The sequence below is a fragment of the Nannospalax galili genome, unplaced genomic scaffold (genome assembly GCF_000622305.1).
Source record: "Nannospalax galili isolate Female #2095 unplaced genomic scaffold, S.galili_v1.0 scaffold930, whole genome shotgun sequence".
Taxonomy (NCBI): domain Eukaryota; kingdom Metazoa; phylum Chordata; class Mammalia; order Rodentia; family Spalacidae; genus Nannospalax; species Nannospalax galili.
The window spans coordinates 1845410-1860890 of NW_008329328.1; the positions used below are offsets into that span (position 1 = coordinate 1845410).

Below are 15481 nucleotides of genomic sequence, written 5' to 3' on the forward strand. Positions count from 1 at the left end.
TGTTTGCTTTTGAGATGGGGTCACCCTGTAGCCCCAGCTGGCTTGGCATTGCCTAGTAGACCAGGCTGACCTTGACCTCAGCACCTGCCTTTGCCTCCTGAGTGCTGGATTAAAGGTGTGAGTGATCATGCCAGAAAAAAAAAAAAAAAAAGGTTTTGAATATTAGCCTTCTTTAGCTGATATTTCTCCTTTGGCTATTGTTAATTTGGGGGTATTAATAAATCAGTTACTTATGCTCTTATAAAGATTAAATTACCTACCCTTCTTGGGCCTTAGTTCCTCTTAATAATTTCCTGCTAGTATAGTTTAGTACGTATTTCATGAGGCAATTGTAAGGATTCAATTAATACCTAGCACACAGTAAATGCTAATAAGACACCATAGTAGAGGGACCAGGCAATGTGGAACTGGGGAGCTAGGCTTTGGAGAATTGACTGACATAGATACTGGGAAGACAGACAGCTCTAAGTGTGAAAGAAGTCCATCCATCATGTAGAGATGAGAGGTGACAGGAAAAAGCATCAGCACCCAGAGTCTGGAAAGCAGTTCTGAACCAGACAGTGTGATTATGAGTCTTTCCTTCTCTGACAATTGGGAACATGGTGGCAGTAAGTTCTGACTGACATCTGGGTTCTGGGACATCAAGACCAGGATGTAGCAGGCATGTAGTGGAGGATTTAGTGCATGAGACAGCCCCACGCAAAGAGAGTTATCAGGCCTAAAATACCTCAAAGTATTACCACCCGTGGAAGAAATCAGAAAGACCCCAATAGGCTGGTGACAGATTGACAGGGATGGAGAGCAAGCATCAATCAGTGGCTGAGGTCGCTCTCTGGCAGTAGGGCTTCTAGCCACCTGGCTTAATGCAGGGTTGCTTCTCCAGAGGGAAGGTGGAGATGAGAAAGGGACATAGAGAACTCTAAACAAAAGCTGCTGAAGATCAGGCTGACCAGAACAGGCTCTCTGGCATGTCTGAGTTCTACAATGCTTCCACTTAAGATGCTTGTGCAGTGTTGCTTTTCTGAGCCTTAATTTTTCTCCTTTATGAGAAAGGCAAAATAAGAATGGTACCTAGTCAAGTATGGTGGTACATGTCTGAACCCCAGTACTTGGGAGGTTGGAGCAGGAGGGTCTCAGGTTTGACGTCAGCTTGGGCTACACATTGAGACTGTCTGGAATGGAAGAGGATGGACTTTGACTGCAGCTGGAACCCAGTTTGTCTTCCTGTGAGGAAAAGGAAGGAGGCAGAAGATGGCAACTTCATCCCCAGGAGTAGCATTCTAGCTGGAAATATGGGACTAACACAAGTCAGCAATGCTAAGGGAGTCTGTCAACAATGTGATTATAATGAGGCAGACAATGTCTATGTTTGATATACATGGAGAAAAGCAAAAGTCTGAAAGGACAGGATGAAAACACCAGCAATACCAGATCATGAATTTATCTTGCAAATAGAAAAACAATCTTAGTAGTAAGTGATATAGCTAAGAGTTCTGGAATACCATAGGGACCAGACGTCGTATGTCTAGAAGAGTGTTGGAGAGGGTATCATCAGGACATTTTAAGTCTCCTGGAAGGTGGATGAGATTTAGACACAGAGGTGGGGAAAGATCCTCTAGAGACAGACTTGCTATTTATCCCAGGCTGACCTGAAACTTGCAGAGACCCTCTGTTTACCATCTGAGCCCTGGGATTATAGGCTTGAATCACCATACCCAGCTATGGAGTACTTCTTAATGGCTTTAATTCTTTTGATTTCTAGAGCCTACTCCACTACTTGGGACAGAGCAGAGGAGCTGAGCTGACGTGGTATGCTGAGGATGTCTCTGGAAGAAAAGAACTGCACCAAGAATAACTTGAGAAAGAAATTGCGTTATTTGGGAGGATTGGAACATTCAGAATTAGGGCGTCATCATTGTTACATGACAACAGCATTTTGGTGCGTCTATTTTCCATGTTGGCTAGTGAATAACCATTTAAGGGATTTCCACCACCATCTCTACCTCTATGTGTGTCTGCCTTGGCTCTCAAGTGAGGCAGGATACATGTTGGGAGAATTAGAGTATGCTGCGAATCAGTTGGTCTTACATTCAACGTGTAAAACTGTAAGGAAAGCAATCTGTAGTCCTCATGAGGTTCTTTTTTAATGTCCTTTTAAGTTAAACTATCTTCTTAACATAAAGGAGGGGAAAGTTCAGAGGCACATCATAGAATATTCATCGCCTGCTGGCATGCTGCGAAGGGCCAGGCTGCTCTTACCTGTTCCAAGCTGAAAGCATCTAGATTTTGATTGGACAGCTGACAAAGTCATTAGCATAGTGTACCCTGACCTGGATTAGGGAACAGTGTCCACTCAGAAAATGACCCAGAGCCCTGCGGCACCTGAGCCAGGGATGACACTTGTGTGACACCTGGATAAGACGCCCGAAGGAAGGCTGGAAAATGTAAGTCATATGGCCATACCGCACACTCCCACACTATCGTTTGTTCTAGGTCCAGTTCTGCAGAACAGTGAAACTGAATACATTTTGGTCAAGATATTTGGAAAAAAGGAAGTCTTGTCAAATTTAGAATTTGTTTTTAATCTGGGGAAAGACCGAACTCATTTGCTTAAGAGGATAAAACAGTCTAGCCTCAGTTTAAAATGACATTTTTGGGGTTTGGACGGTATAAATCTTGTTTCCCAAAGTTAAAAAATAAATCTATGCTGTTTTGGGTGGGTGGGGGATCATGTGTGCATTCTACTACTAAGCTGCACCCTTAGCCCTAAAAACTTATCTGTGCTAATTAGTTATACCAAAATGTGGGCTGGCAGTTATTGTTATTCAAAGAGGTACGTGTGCAAACTGTAACAACATTCATGTCTTCTGTAGTTGTCACTTAAGCTGTTTCAATTAGGGTGTCAATCATTTTTTTCAGCAGCTCAATGTTTATTTCCTAAAAACAGAAATTTACTTAAAAATTACCCGTGGTGGGCTGTGGGTATAGCTCAGTGGTGCAGTACAGGGTCCCGGGTTCAAACCTCAGCACCGCAAACACAAAAACAAAAATAAAAACAGCTGCAAACCTCTCAAGCATTAGTCTTGAATGTCAATGTTTGAACAAGAGGAAGGGACTTCATGCTTTTTAGGCTGTGACCACAGGCCTGCAGCTGAGTGTGGGAAGGTGATAAAGGAGGTGCAACTTAAATTTCAGACTGTTTCGACTTGTCATTTGACTTTATTAAGTGGCCTACGTAATAACATCATGCCCCTTCTTTTCCTAAGTTCACGTACCAACACGTGAACATGCTTCTCTGTGAATCCTATTAATTGAAACGTTTCATCTGCAAAAAGACGGTCCGTTTTTTCCTCAGAACATTTCAAGTTCCCTCCCCTCTCCCTCCATTTCCCTTCCTTCCGCTCCTCCTAACCAATTAGTTAGAACTTAGTGCAGTTTCTGTATAAATTATATAAATTTACCCAAACTGCCTTCATAAACTAGCTAACACCATTGGAGTTACAAGTAGGGAACAGTACAATCAATTTGTCTTTGAATAGCTTTGCTAATTCAAATAGCTATAGGGATTAATTTTGATCTCTCAATATATCCTATGGGTGCGCTGTGTATCTTTAGGTAAATTTACAAAATTTATGTAGAAACAAGTCTAACCCATTAGCTACAGGCTGCGATGGCGCCGGCTCTCAGAACCTGAATTTACGAGGAGGAAGAGAGCGGCGACCATCGCAGCCAATGGTGGCCACAACCTAGCCCCAGACAAGCTTTATGCAGCTAACTGTAGTGGCTTCTGCAGTTTGTCTTTTATTAGTAGTTGGTACTTGCAAAAATGTCAATGAAATAGATATTTCTGGCAGACAAAGGCTACATTGGTTTTTTTGTATTGTTCTATTTTGCTTTAACTTTTATATTTGCGTGGGGGGGTGCACATGCTCACAGAGGTCAAAGGACAGCTTGGAGTTAGTTCTGTCCTTCTACCCTGTGGATTCTGAATGGAATTCAGGTGGTCAGGCTTGGCAGCAAGTACCTTTACTGGCTAGAACATTTTGCTGTTCCCCACAACCCCCCTTACATGAGACAGTCTTACAACTGTAACCCAGGCTGGCCCTGAACCCATGGACATCCTCCTGCCTTGGCCTCTGGGGCATGAGCCACCAATTCCAGCTTAACAGTTCCTCATCTCTTAAATCATCAATATTACCATCATTTATTTTCTTAGTCTTGGAAACCGGCCTCCTAAGCTACTTTCGTGGACAGATCCAGATATACAAACCTGGGAGCTGTGAGCACAGAATTCGCCAGCTCATCTGAGAGGCTGACCAGAGGCAGTGAGGCCTGACAGTACCATGGAGCTGGACGACTTTGATTCCGAAGACAAAGAGATACTGAGCTGGGATATTAACGATATGAAACTGCCACAGGTATGCATTTGTAGGACTGAAGCCCTTGACGGAAGCCTGACAACTAACCTGCCAGGAACCAGAAGGGAGTGGGTTGAGGGCCTACCTAGCCGGCTAAACTACTTCAGAGCTTCAGCTGAACACCCAGCTGAGGTGTTTCAGGAGATGAAAGTCCTGGGATTTGAATAGCTCTTACCAGACACTCCAGGCATAGACTGAGACAAAGCACTCTCCAAGCTGGTGTGTCTCGCTTATCACTCAGTTCATTTGCCTGTGGATTGACTCTTCATGATGCATAAGCCCCCATACCCTTCTTTGCTACAGTATTTTAGAAATTAAACATAATGTTGGAATTGTTGAACAATAGTGTTTATGTGAAACACAGCACAGCCTTGTGGGACTCGTGTAAATATTGTACATAGGGCTTACTGGGTTGCTTTCACACTACGTCACAGAACTTATCATTTCATGTGGTCTTTGGCCTCCATTGTGACTTGGCTGGTGTGTGTGTGTGTGTGTGTGTGTGTGTGTGGTGTTTGAGGCAGGGTCATACTAAGTAGCTAAGCTGGCCTTAAACCCCCTATGTAGCTCAGACTGCCTTGAACTCACAACCTACTTGCTTCTGCCTCATAAGCGTACATAGCCATGCCCAACTAGCACCTGACTTGTGATTTATTATTTATTATTTATTTATTTATTTATTTATTTATTTGGTGTATGAGGGTTTTGCCTTCATGAAGGCATCATATACATGCAATGCCAAAGGAGACCAGATGAGGGCACTGGATTCCCTGGAACTAGAGTTAAGGATGGTTGTTAGCTTCCATGTGGGTGCTGGGGAACTGAACTAGGGTCCTCTGCAAGAGCAATCACTACTCTTAACTTCTGAGTCATCACTCCAGCCCCTGACTTGTGAACTCTAAATTTGATTGAAAGCATCAGTTCTTTATCATTCCTTCCTGTCTGGTATTTGAAGATCTTTTCACTGAAAGGTGCTTGAAAAGGTCACTAGGAACAGTAGTAGGGCTGGAGCCTCCTAGTACCAAATATTGAAAAGGTTGGTGCCATCTCTGATTCTGGGAACAGGGAATTTGAACTACCCCAAGCAGGGGAATGGATGGAGATTCCAGTCTCAACTTATAACCATTCTGAGTTTTCACTTCCTTTAATTTCTTTTTGTTTTTCCTTAAATTCTCCTTACAGTCCCCCTTGGTAAGCCTTGAGAGAAGACAGAAAGTACTTCCACTTCCCACTCATTTGATGGTAGTAAAATAAACCACAGTTAAGGCGTGCAAATATCCATTTTGAGGACTTTTGTTTGCAGTTGCTCTTGATTGATGCTGCAATTATTATGGCTGTTTTAGGGAAACTTCACATTCTAATTGCTTTTGGCTCAGAGACCCAGATTTGTTCATATTTCCAATTTCATGCTTGCAACTCCAAAACATGGGCTAGGCAGAACACCTGGAGCTGAAGTCAGCAGCAAGTGGGAAAGGCTGAGACTCCACATATTAGAATAGATCTCGGTGAGTCCAAACTCCTTGAAATGGTGGATAGCACTGTGCACCAACATGCATTTTTCTAGGTGTGGCCTTTAATCCAGCATTCATGAGGCAGAGGCAGGCAGATCTTTGAGGCCAGCCTGGTCTGTATAGCAGGTTCCAGGCCAGCCGGGGCTACAAAGGGAGACCCTATCTGAAAAAGCAAAAAACAAACAAACAAACAAAAAAACACACACAATTTTTTTTTTTTTCTAGGCAGAAGACCCTTATCATTCATCAGATCCATAAACAAAAGGGAAAGAATTACTTCCCTGGAGGGAAACTCGGGACTCTGACGCTCATGTTCCAACATGAATTTCCCAAGCCCAAAGCATGCTTAGCTACTTAAAACAGGAAAAAAAAAAAAAAAAATGTATGGCAAGAATGCATGTTCCGTTTTGGAACTCTACCCTTTGTAGCTAGCAGAAAAGGCAGCAGGAGTGTTTACGGAAGTAGCTAGGTGTCCTTCAGCTTGGTAAATGCACCAGGGAAGTCATTTAAAGTGCAAATATAAATATCCCTTTGTATTTTCTGAACAGACTGGACTCCATCCTGAACTAGGTTTATGCTAACTCTGGAATTATAGCTACACCTAGTTCAGGTGAAAAAGAAAAGATCTTGGAAGGATCTCTGAACAACAGAGCTTCTTCTATTTGGAACATATCTGAAGGCAGAGGGTACAGTATGAGGAGCTCAAGACTTGGAGACAGAGGCCCTGGATCTGAGCTCCAGTAGCACGTCTCTTTATTTGTGGAGCCTCCGAGAATTATTTACCTCTTCAAAAATTCCTTTTCTTCTTCTGAAAATGACACAGTTGTACCCAACGGTCTCCTTTACATGTACTGATCCCAATAGTCAGGGATTCTGAAACTATCAACCTGTGCCTGAAACATGGTTGTATTTATTTATTTAGGTTTTTGAGGCAGGGTCTCATTCTGTAGCCTGAGCTAGACTGGAATTCAAATTCCCTGTGTGGCCTAGGCTGACCTCAAACTTATGAAAATGCTCCTCTGCCTTCTAACCAATTGGAGCTCTAACCCCCTTTGTTCTTGACTCTGCTCTTCTAGGGAATGGTTTCTTTACCAAGAGAAAAAACGGACTTAAATCTTGGAATTGAGTGGAGGGTACAACTTGCCTGGCTGGTATCAGCAAACAAATGATGGCTGTGGAATTCATTAATGAACAGCTCCATCGCTTATTTTCTACTAATTCAGGACAAATTGATTTTCTTAGGGCTTTAATTCCGCATCTGTAAAATGAAAATAGGAATTCCTTACATATCCTGCCTCTGTCTTTAAAAAATAGGTATTTTTATTTCATGTGTATGAGGGTTTGCATGCATGTGTGTAAATGCATAACGTCCACAGAGGCCAGAGAAGGGTGTCAGGGTCTGTAGAACTGGAGTTTAACAAATGGTTGTGAGCCACCATATAGGTGCTGGGAACCAAAGCTGGGTCTTCTGCAAGAACAGCAGGTATTCTTAACCACTGAGTCATCTCTCTAGACCCTGCCTTTAATTGTTTAGGCCAGTGTTTCCTAAAGTATGTTCTGTGCAGTAGATGTTAGGAGGAATTTTTAAAGATATTGTTAAATGTACGGTATGATGACAGGCAAAAGGCAATACTGGGTTCAGCAGTTGAGCGGGCTTTATTACTGCTGACTCGTGTTTTCTACCGTCCTGACGGGGAGGCTGTTGCCTCGCCTCAGTGGCTGTGGTAATAGGTGTTACCCTAGGTGTTTTTGTTTTTGTTTATTACCATGGAGCTCTCTTTTCATGGAGTCCTTAGGGAATTAATATTCCTCATGTCACCTGTCGAAGGACCAAAAATATGACTCATAAGACCCAATGCAATGCCTTGCTTTATTACCAATTTTCCCAATTACATTCTCTGTCACACCTGTATGAATAACTCATAGTTTTTCAAAATTTTACATTCTATTCAAAATAATTTCTTCTCTGACATGTGAGAAAATCCCCTATTCATCTCACATGCTTCTTTCAAAGAATAAATGCTAACTTGGTGATTTTGTTTGATTGGTTACTCAAATGCCAATTTTCTGGCCCTAAAATATCCACATCCCTTGCACCCCTCACACGTGGCAAGGTTTATTGTTTGGTTTTTGACAACATTGAGCAATAACGTCCTCAACAGGATTTCAGACTTTTTAAATGTCTACAACACCCCAGACACCAGCAGGTTCTAAGACCCTGGGGAGATCCACTTCAGCTACCCTGTATGAGTAACCTGGGCTACCTGCATGGTTAAGCTCAGCTACCTTGCTTGGGTTTGAGCTCATGGTCTTCTGAGCCGGGGTAACAAGAGCAGCGCGCACATAGAACCAATGCTTTGGAGAAAATGCTAGAGGAACTTCAGAGAGCTCTATGTGATGGAACATACCCCTCTGTGGTATGGCATGAGATACCCTCTCACAAGTGGCTTTGAAGCTTAAGGGACAGGGTAACACCCCAAGTCTAATTAGGGGTCTACACCAGGGCTGTGTCCAGATATTAAGCAAGAAAACTTGAGGTACCACTGGCTGGATAGTGCCTTAGAAGTAGACTATCCTAAAGGATGCTGTGTTCGTCTCACTTGTTTTTGGATACTGTTTTAATTTTTTGGTTGCATTTACTTGTGTATACGCATTTGTACTACGGCTTAGAGATCAGGACAACTTGCAGGAGTCAGTTCTCCCCTTGGACCAGGTGGATCCCAGAGATCAAACTCAAGTTGTCAGGCTTGGTGGCAAGCGCCTCACTGAGTTAATTCCTTGGCCCCCTGGAATCACAGCTTTGATTCCCTCCCCCTCCATTCCCCTCTTTCAGTGGGGTCTCACTTACATAGCCTTGACTAGCTGGTCTGGAACTCACCTTGTAGACTAGGGTGGCTTCAAACTTGTGACTTTGTTCTCCTGAGTCACAGGAGAACAGGTGAGTTCACAGGTGTGAACCTCAAGCCCAACTTTCTACTTCTACCAATTCTTCCACCATGGAACCAGCTCTGAAACTTGACTATAGCCATCCCTGACAGAAGTCTTATTCCAGGCTGCTGTACTATACCAGTTGTACTTTCCTGTCTATTCCCCTTAAATTTCATTTGCATTTGCACCTAGAAAGTTCAAATATAATCAGTCGCCTTTGATTGGTCCAAGCACGGAGCAGCTGTCAGGTCAAACCCACAGCCAAAGCCACTCATTAACATTAACTCACACAATTCCAATCTGTCTTACTTTGAGACAGGGTCTCACTATGTAGCTTAGGGAAGCCACAAATTCAAGAGCTTTTTGTTTTTACCTTGGCTGAGATTACAGCTATGTACTACCATGCCCAGCTTGTTTTCTTTTGATTTGTAATACTGTGGATGGAATTTGGGCCTCATGCAATCTAGGAAGAACCCTATCACCAAGCTATATCCCCCATCCAATTCCAAAGTTTGAGTCCATTTTTTTTTCTTGGTAGAGAAAACATTCTCTAGAATGGCAGCATCAGGTACAAAGTGGGTTAGCACTCCAATCAGTTCACTGCTGGGTCAAGATTTTAGCCAGCAAAATCTCTTCTGCCTTCACAGAGGATGAGCCCAAGATTGTTAGTAATGGTGGCTGTCTGAACTCTTTCTGTATATTTAATCACATTGGATCACATTTGATCATAGTGAGTTGACTGTAGCAATTATATGTGTTGGGTGCTGATTTTATTAGTTTTATATAATAGTAATATCTAATCTTATGATATCCTATTAAAACTTCAAATGATTAAATTAAAATGAAGGGGGTATGAAGAGTGTTTTAAGGCCAGGTGTGGTATTGCACGCCTTTAATCCCAGCATTTGAGAGACAAAGATGGGTGGATTTCTGTGAGATTGAGGCCAGCCTGTTCAACATATTGAATGCCAGGCCAGCTGGGGCTACGAGGAGAACCCTGTCTATATCAAAAAAAAAAAAAAAAAAAAAAAAAAAAAAAAAAAAAAAACCAAAAAAAAAAAAAAAAAAAACCCCCCAAAAAAACAAAAAAAAAAAAAAAAAAAAAAAAAAAAGAATGCTCTGTGTTCTCATAGAGCTTCAAAGGTACTGAGTAAATCACAGGATTAAATTTCCTAGTAAAATATTACACAAGGGGTAAAAAAAAATTACACAGAAAAGTCATAGAAATATCAAACTCCCAGCGAAGTTACCCAGGAGATGACAAAATATAAATTTGTTAGATTTACATGGTGGAAAGTGGAAACCCTGGGAATATTCTCTTTCAATTATAAACTTCTTAACCAAGAGCAAAAACAAAGAGTTACTCATGAAAAGTTAGAAATTAAATTAAACAAAAGGTCTAAAAAGAAGGAAGCCTCTCATGGGGATTGCTAACAAGGTTAGGGAATGGTCATTTGGTTTTAGACTTGACTTCTCTAATGCCGAATTAGAGGGCGTTCGGAAATGCCTACTGTCCATTTGTCCTTTCGGTTATTTGACATTTGAAGTGTCTGGATTTTTTACTAATTTTAATATAAAAAGATGCCAAAGATTCCACTGAATGTTCAGTCAAAAGACCGAGAGTGAGTGAGTAACAGCCAAGACAACTGCCTCCTGGTTCACATTCCTAGCAATTTCTCAGTTCATACACTGCCTGCCACCTCATTAATGGAGCCGGAAAACTAGGGTATCGGTGGATGCCTACGTGAAGAGACAGCTTGAAAGATGCTGAAGGTCACCTTCTCTATACATAGGAAGCCTTCAGTTTTGGTCAGAACATCACAAACACATGCCCCTTCTTCTGGCTCATGGGGTTTATGGTTCTAACCAACTTGGGGGGTGGGGTCACTCACCTAAAAATCCATGCCTTTCTCCAAGTTCTTCCTGCTTCCTTTTGTCTCTTTTATCTTGAGAACTCCACACAGTATTAGAATAATGCAAATCAAATCCACCAACTCTTTGTAGTTCAAATTACTAAAGATAATAGATGTTTTAGTACTTTAATCTGCACTTTTATTATTTCAGAAGTAAAATACAGGGCTGGAGAGATGGCTTAGCGGTTAAGAGTACTGACTGCTCTTGTAGAGGACCAGGGTTTGAATCCTAGCACCCACATAGTGGCTAATAACTGTCTATAACTCCAGTTCCAGTACTAATATGTACTGTTTATGTTTTAATGTATGTTCAGCATAAGTTCTTTTAAAAGTTAAGAAGAGATGCAGTTCAACCAATTAAAATAAATGCTTAAGGGTCTGGAGAGATGGTTCAGCAGTCAAGAGCACTGCTGCTCTTGCAGAGGACCCAGGTTCCAATCCCAGCACCCACATAGTGGCTAACAACCATCCATAACTTCAGTTCCAGGGGATCCAATGCCTTTTTTGATCTCTGCAGGCATTGCATGACATGGGGTGCATTTACATACATGCAGGCAATACACTCATAGACATAAAATAAAAATAATAAATAAAATATATATTTTTTTTCCCAGGCATAGTGGCACATGCCTTTAATCCCAGCACTTGGGAGGCAGAGGCAGGAGGATCTCTGTGAGTTCAAGGCCAGCCTGGTCTACATAGTGAGTTCCAGGACAGCTGTATATATGTAAATTTTAAAGCCAAGACAAAAGTTAAAAAAAAAAAAAAAGTAAAATACTTGGAGCTGGAGAGCTGGCTCAGAGATTAAGAAGGCTTGATGCTCTTGCAAGACCTGTGACCCAGCACCCTCACTCACGTGCACATACCCCCTATACCCCCTATCCCCACACACAGACACATAATTTAAAAACAAAATGCATCTTTAAAGAATAAGATTTGGAGAGATGGCTCGGTGGTTAAGAGCACTGGCTACTCTTGCAAAGGACCCAGGGTTCAGGTCCAGCACCCACATGGTGGCTAACAATCATCTCTAACCCCAGGTCCAGGGTATCTGCGGGTCTCTTCTGGCCTCCATGGGCATTGCATGGCATGGGTGCACTCACATGCATGTAGGTAAAATACTCATACTCTGGCTCTCTACCTACAAAAACACAGCTCTGACCTTGTACAGCAGAGCTCAGTCTGATGCTCACATGCAGGGAACAGGGCTGTGCTGAGGGAGAACAGAAGCACATCCCGAGTCCTGGCCTGCCTGCCTGCCTGTGGGGTGGAGAAAAGGAAAAGAATCAATTCCACAGGGAGAAAATGGGTTTCCAGAACTTTCTGAACCAGAACTCTATGGTTTCTCCACTGCTTACCTCTGGTGACATTGTGGTGGTACATGGTGTGGTAGGAACGTTGTCTTACTGAGCTGCCATAATGCTTTCTATAGTTGATGTTACTTCATCCTCAAAAATGAGAAGTGGTTGCTACTGTTATCACCAGGGACTAGAGAAACACCATCAGAATTCAGATGGGCTAAATTCCACCTCGCTGTGCAAGCAGCGACCAAATGCTTGCTGGGCACAGCAGATGCTTTATAGCTATTGTGCTGTGTTCACAGATCAAACAACCAGGATTAAGTCTAGATAAGGCTTTGCCAAAGGCCTCCTGCTCAGCTCTCAGTGGCTCAAACATCCTTTACTGCTGTCAACTCTGAAGAGATAGCTCATGCGCTTTCTGGATGGAACTGTAATAGAATCTTTGTGCTTCTATCAGAATGTGAAAAAGACTGACTGGTTCCAAGAGTGGCCAGACTCCTACGTGAAACACATCTACAGCTCAGAGGACAGGAACGCACAGCGGCACCTGAGCAGCTGGGCCATGCGCAACACTAACAACCACAACTCCCGCATCCTGAAGAAGTCATGCCTGGGTGTGGTGGTGTGTAGCCGTGACTGCTCTACTGAGGAGGGGCACAAGATCTACTTGAGACCTGCCATCTGTGACAAAGCCCGGCAGAAGCAGCAGAGTGAGTGAGGCTTGGGGATGGTGGCCAGGATGCTGGAGCACAGTCAGATGCTCAGGCCGTTGGACCCTTTCCCACTGGAGTGCAGTGGCAAGCAGGGCTGTTCCGACACAGGCTCTGCCTTTGAGGCCTGCCATCCACAAGGCTCCCTTGTGAAAGCTCTCCATTGCATCAGAGGGAGACTGACCTATGGGAAGTTTAAGAGAAATTACTTTCTCACGCTTGTCACCTGGCACCTTGGGAAATGTGTCCTTAAGTGATCTCAATAAATGCACCCACAGGGAGAGGCAGCTAGAGGACTCAATTTGTAGACCCAACTTTGTCCATTTAGGTTTACACCATAATTACATGCTGGTGTTCTTTCTCCTTATCATACGCACTTGTTGTGAAGTAGATGCTCTTACCCACCTTATTCCTTGCTACATCCTGCGCCTTCCTAGTAATGTGTCTACAACAGCTCCTCTCAGTCATTTACACAGTAGTGAAAATTTAGTTGGTGGTGTAGCTCTGCCCTTTAAATCTCTAGTTATGAATCATAAAACAGCACTTCCTTTTCTACACAAAGAATTTCAAATACCAGTAAGTAAGTAGGGAGAGTTTTTGCTCTGAAGTATTCTCTGACCTGTGAAATACCCCCACTGGCAGGCAGTCATTTACTGTATCCCCTGTGAGCCAGTCAGTGGCTGGTAGAGTGTTCAGGGGAGGGAAGTGTGTAAGTAAGGTTTACTCTCTGGTCTCCTGGAATCAAGTCTTACCCAGACTAGGAAGTCAGGCCACAATGCAGTCATGGCTGCCTTTCCTTCCTTCTGTAGGGAAATGCTGCCCCAATTGCAATGGGCCACTGAAGCTCATCCCCTGCCGGGGTCACGGCGGCTTCCCAGTCACCAACTTCTGGAGGCACGATGGACGCTTCATATTTTTCCAGGTTGGAGTTGAGTTATTTATTCCACTTCTCTTTCATTTGGCAAATATTTACCAAGTTTCCAGTAAAGGAATTAAATCACTGGCTAGGGATACTCAGGTGTGGAAGATGCGCACCCCCAGGGTAGTGGGGAGCAAATGCCTGCACCTCTCATTTCAGGAGCGTTTGGGCACTGGAGACTGGGGAGCCCCTGGAGACTGGGGAGCCCCTGGCTTGGTGTCTCTGCTCTTGAAGAGAGGCCCTGCCTGATGAGCTCACCTAGGCTGGAGAAGCCTCTGTGCTCAGCTCACACCTTCACAAACCTGGACCCAGGTGTGACTGTTTCACTTAGTGTTTTACACTTGGCTGTGAGAATCCTGGTCCTCACTAGGGGAGGTTATCTGGATGGCATAATTCTCTGTGCCTCAGTTACTTATTCTGTAAGCTGGAGCGATAACAGTGGTATGTATGGGGAGTGTTGCGCTGAGTATTAGATGAGAGAAGATGAGCAGTGTTTACTCGGGTCCACACGTGCTACGGGAGCATTACAGGTGACCACACAGGGAGGAAGCCTGGTGAGTAAGGACAGGAGGCAGGCAGATGCATGGTGGACTTGGGAAGAGCTTCCAAGGTTTCTCTAATCTTGTTGCAGCAGGCATTGCAAATAACACTTGGTAAGATGAAGAGGCAGTGTAGAAAGTACCAGCTTACACATTGTCAAGTCCAGTCCAGTTACTTGCTTTTGTCTCCTCTTTGCTTCCTCATCTCCATTAAGTCGAAAGGAGAGCATGATCATCCGAAGCCAGAAACCAAGCTAGAAGCAGAAGCGAGAAGAGCGATGAAGAAAGTGCATATGGCAGCCTCTGGTGCCTTACGGCCGAAGGGGAGCCCAGAAACAAAGGTAACCCACCCCTGGGTATGCTCAAAACCAGCAGCAAGTTCCCACCCCCTGCAGTGGGCACCAGAAGCTGACACATAGCCAAAATTTCCTAAAAATGATGGCTACCAGCTGGGCGTGGTGGCACATGCCTTTAATCCCAGCACTTGGGAGGAAGAGGCAGAAGGATCTCTGCGAGTTCAAGGCCAGCCTGGTCTACATAGCAAGTTCCAGGTCAGCATGGTCTACATAGGGAGTTCCAGGTCAGCTGGGGCTTTGAGATAGGGAGACCCTGTCTCAAAAAGATCAAAAGGAAAGAAGGAAAAAAAATGATGGCTACCCCAGGTGGAAGAAGGAGATGTAGGGGCTCTGAGGAGAAGCCCATTGCTCCGTGGGCTGCAGAGCTTCAAATCATAGCTTTGTCTGTTTGATATTTTACTAATTCCTACTGGTGAGGCTCTAAATGTACCTAACCTGAAAGGAATTGTGTGTCTGTCTGTTGCAAGGCACTGTGAGCTCCCAGACCCTCACGGCTGGTTCTCCTCCATCTCAGCCACTGGGCATTTCCTTCCACTCCAGTCACATACAACCCTCTCTCTCCGCCCCTCAAAACTATCCTCTTAGAAACTGACAGTTTGCATAAACAAGAATGTAACTTAATTTTCTGCCAGCTTCTTCTCATATGATCAACAAGATAATAACATAGTTGCCCTATTTACATGAAGAAATTGAAACTGAGGTTCTGCGTGGTGGCACATGCCTTTAATTCCAGCACTCAGGAGGCAGAAACGGGTGGATCTCTGTGAGTTTGAGACCACCCTGGTCTACACAACAAGTTCCAAATTCCAGGCCAGCCAGGGATACATAGTGAGATGAAAGAGAGAGAGAGAGAGAGAGAAAGAGAGAGAGAGAGAGAGAGAGAGAG

The 15481-nt window shown here is 43.7% G+C and overlaps 1 protein-coding gene across 1 annotated transcript in view; it reads left to right on the forward strand.

The window, feature by feature from the left end:
* The first annotated feature begins 4343 nt into the window (after positions 1-4343).
* The window catches only part of Gcm1 (glial cells missing transcription factor 1), a 12709-nt gene continuing 1571 nt past the window's right edge, over positions 4344-15481 (forward strand). Inside the window, exons 1-4 of the mRNA XM_008836563.1 lie at positions 4344-4418; positions 12529-12781; positions 13591-13703; positions 14455-14580. Of these exons, the coding sequence (XP_008834785.1) occupies positions 4344-4418; positions 12529-12781; positions 13591-13703; positions 14455-14580 (567 nt within the window). The remainder of the gene's footprint in view (positions 4419-12528; positions 12782-13590; positions 13704-14454; positions 14581-15481) is intronic.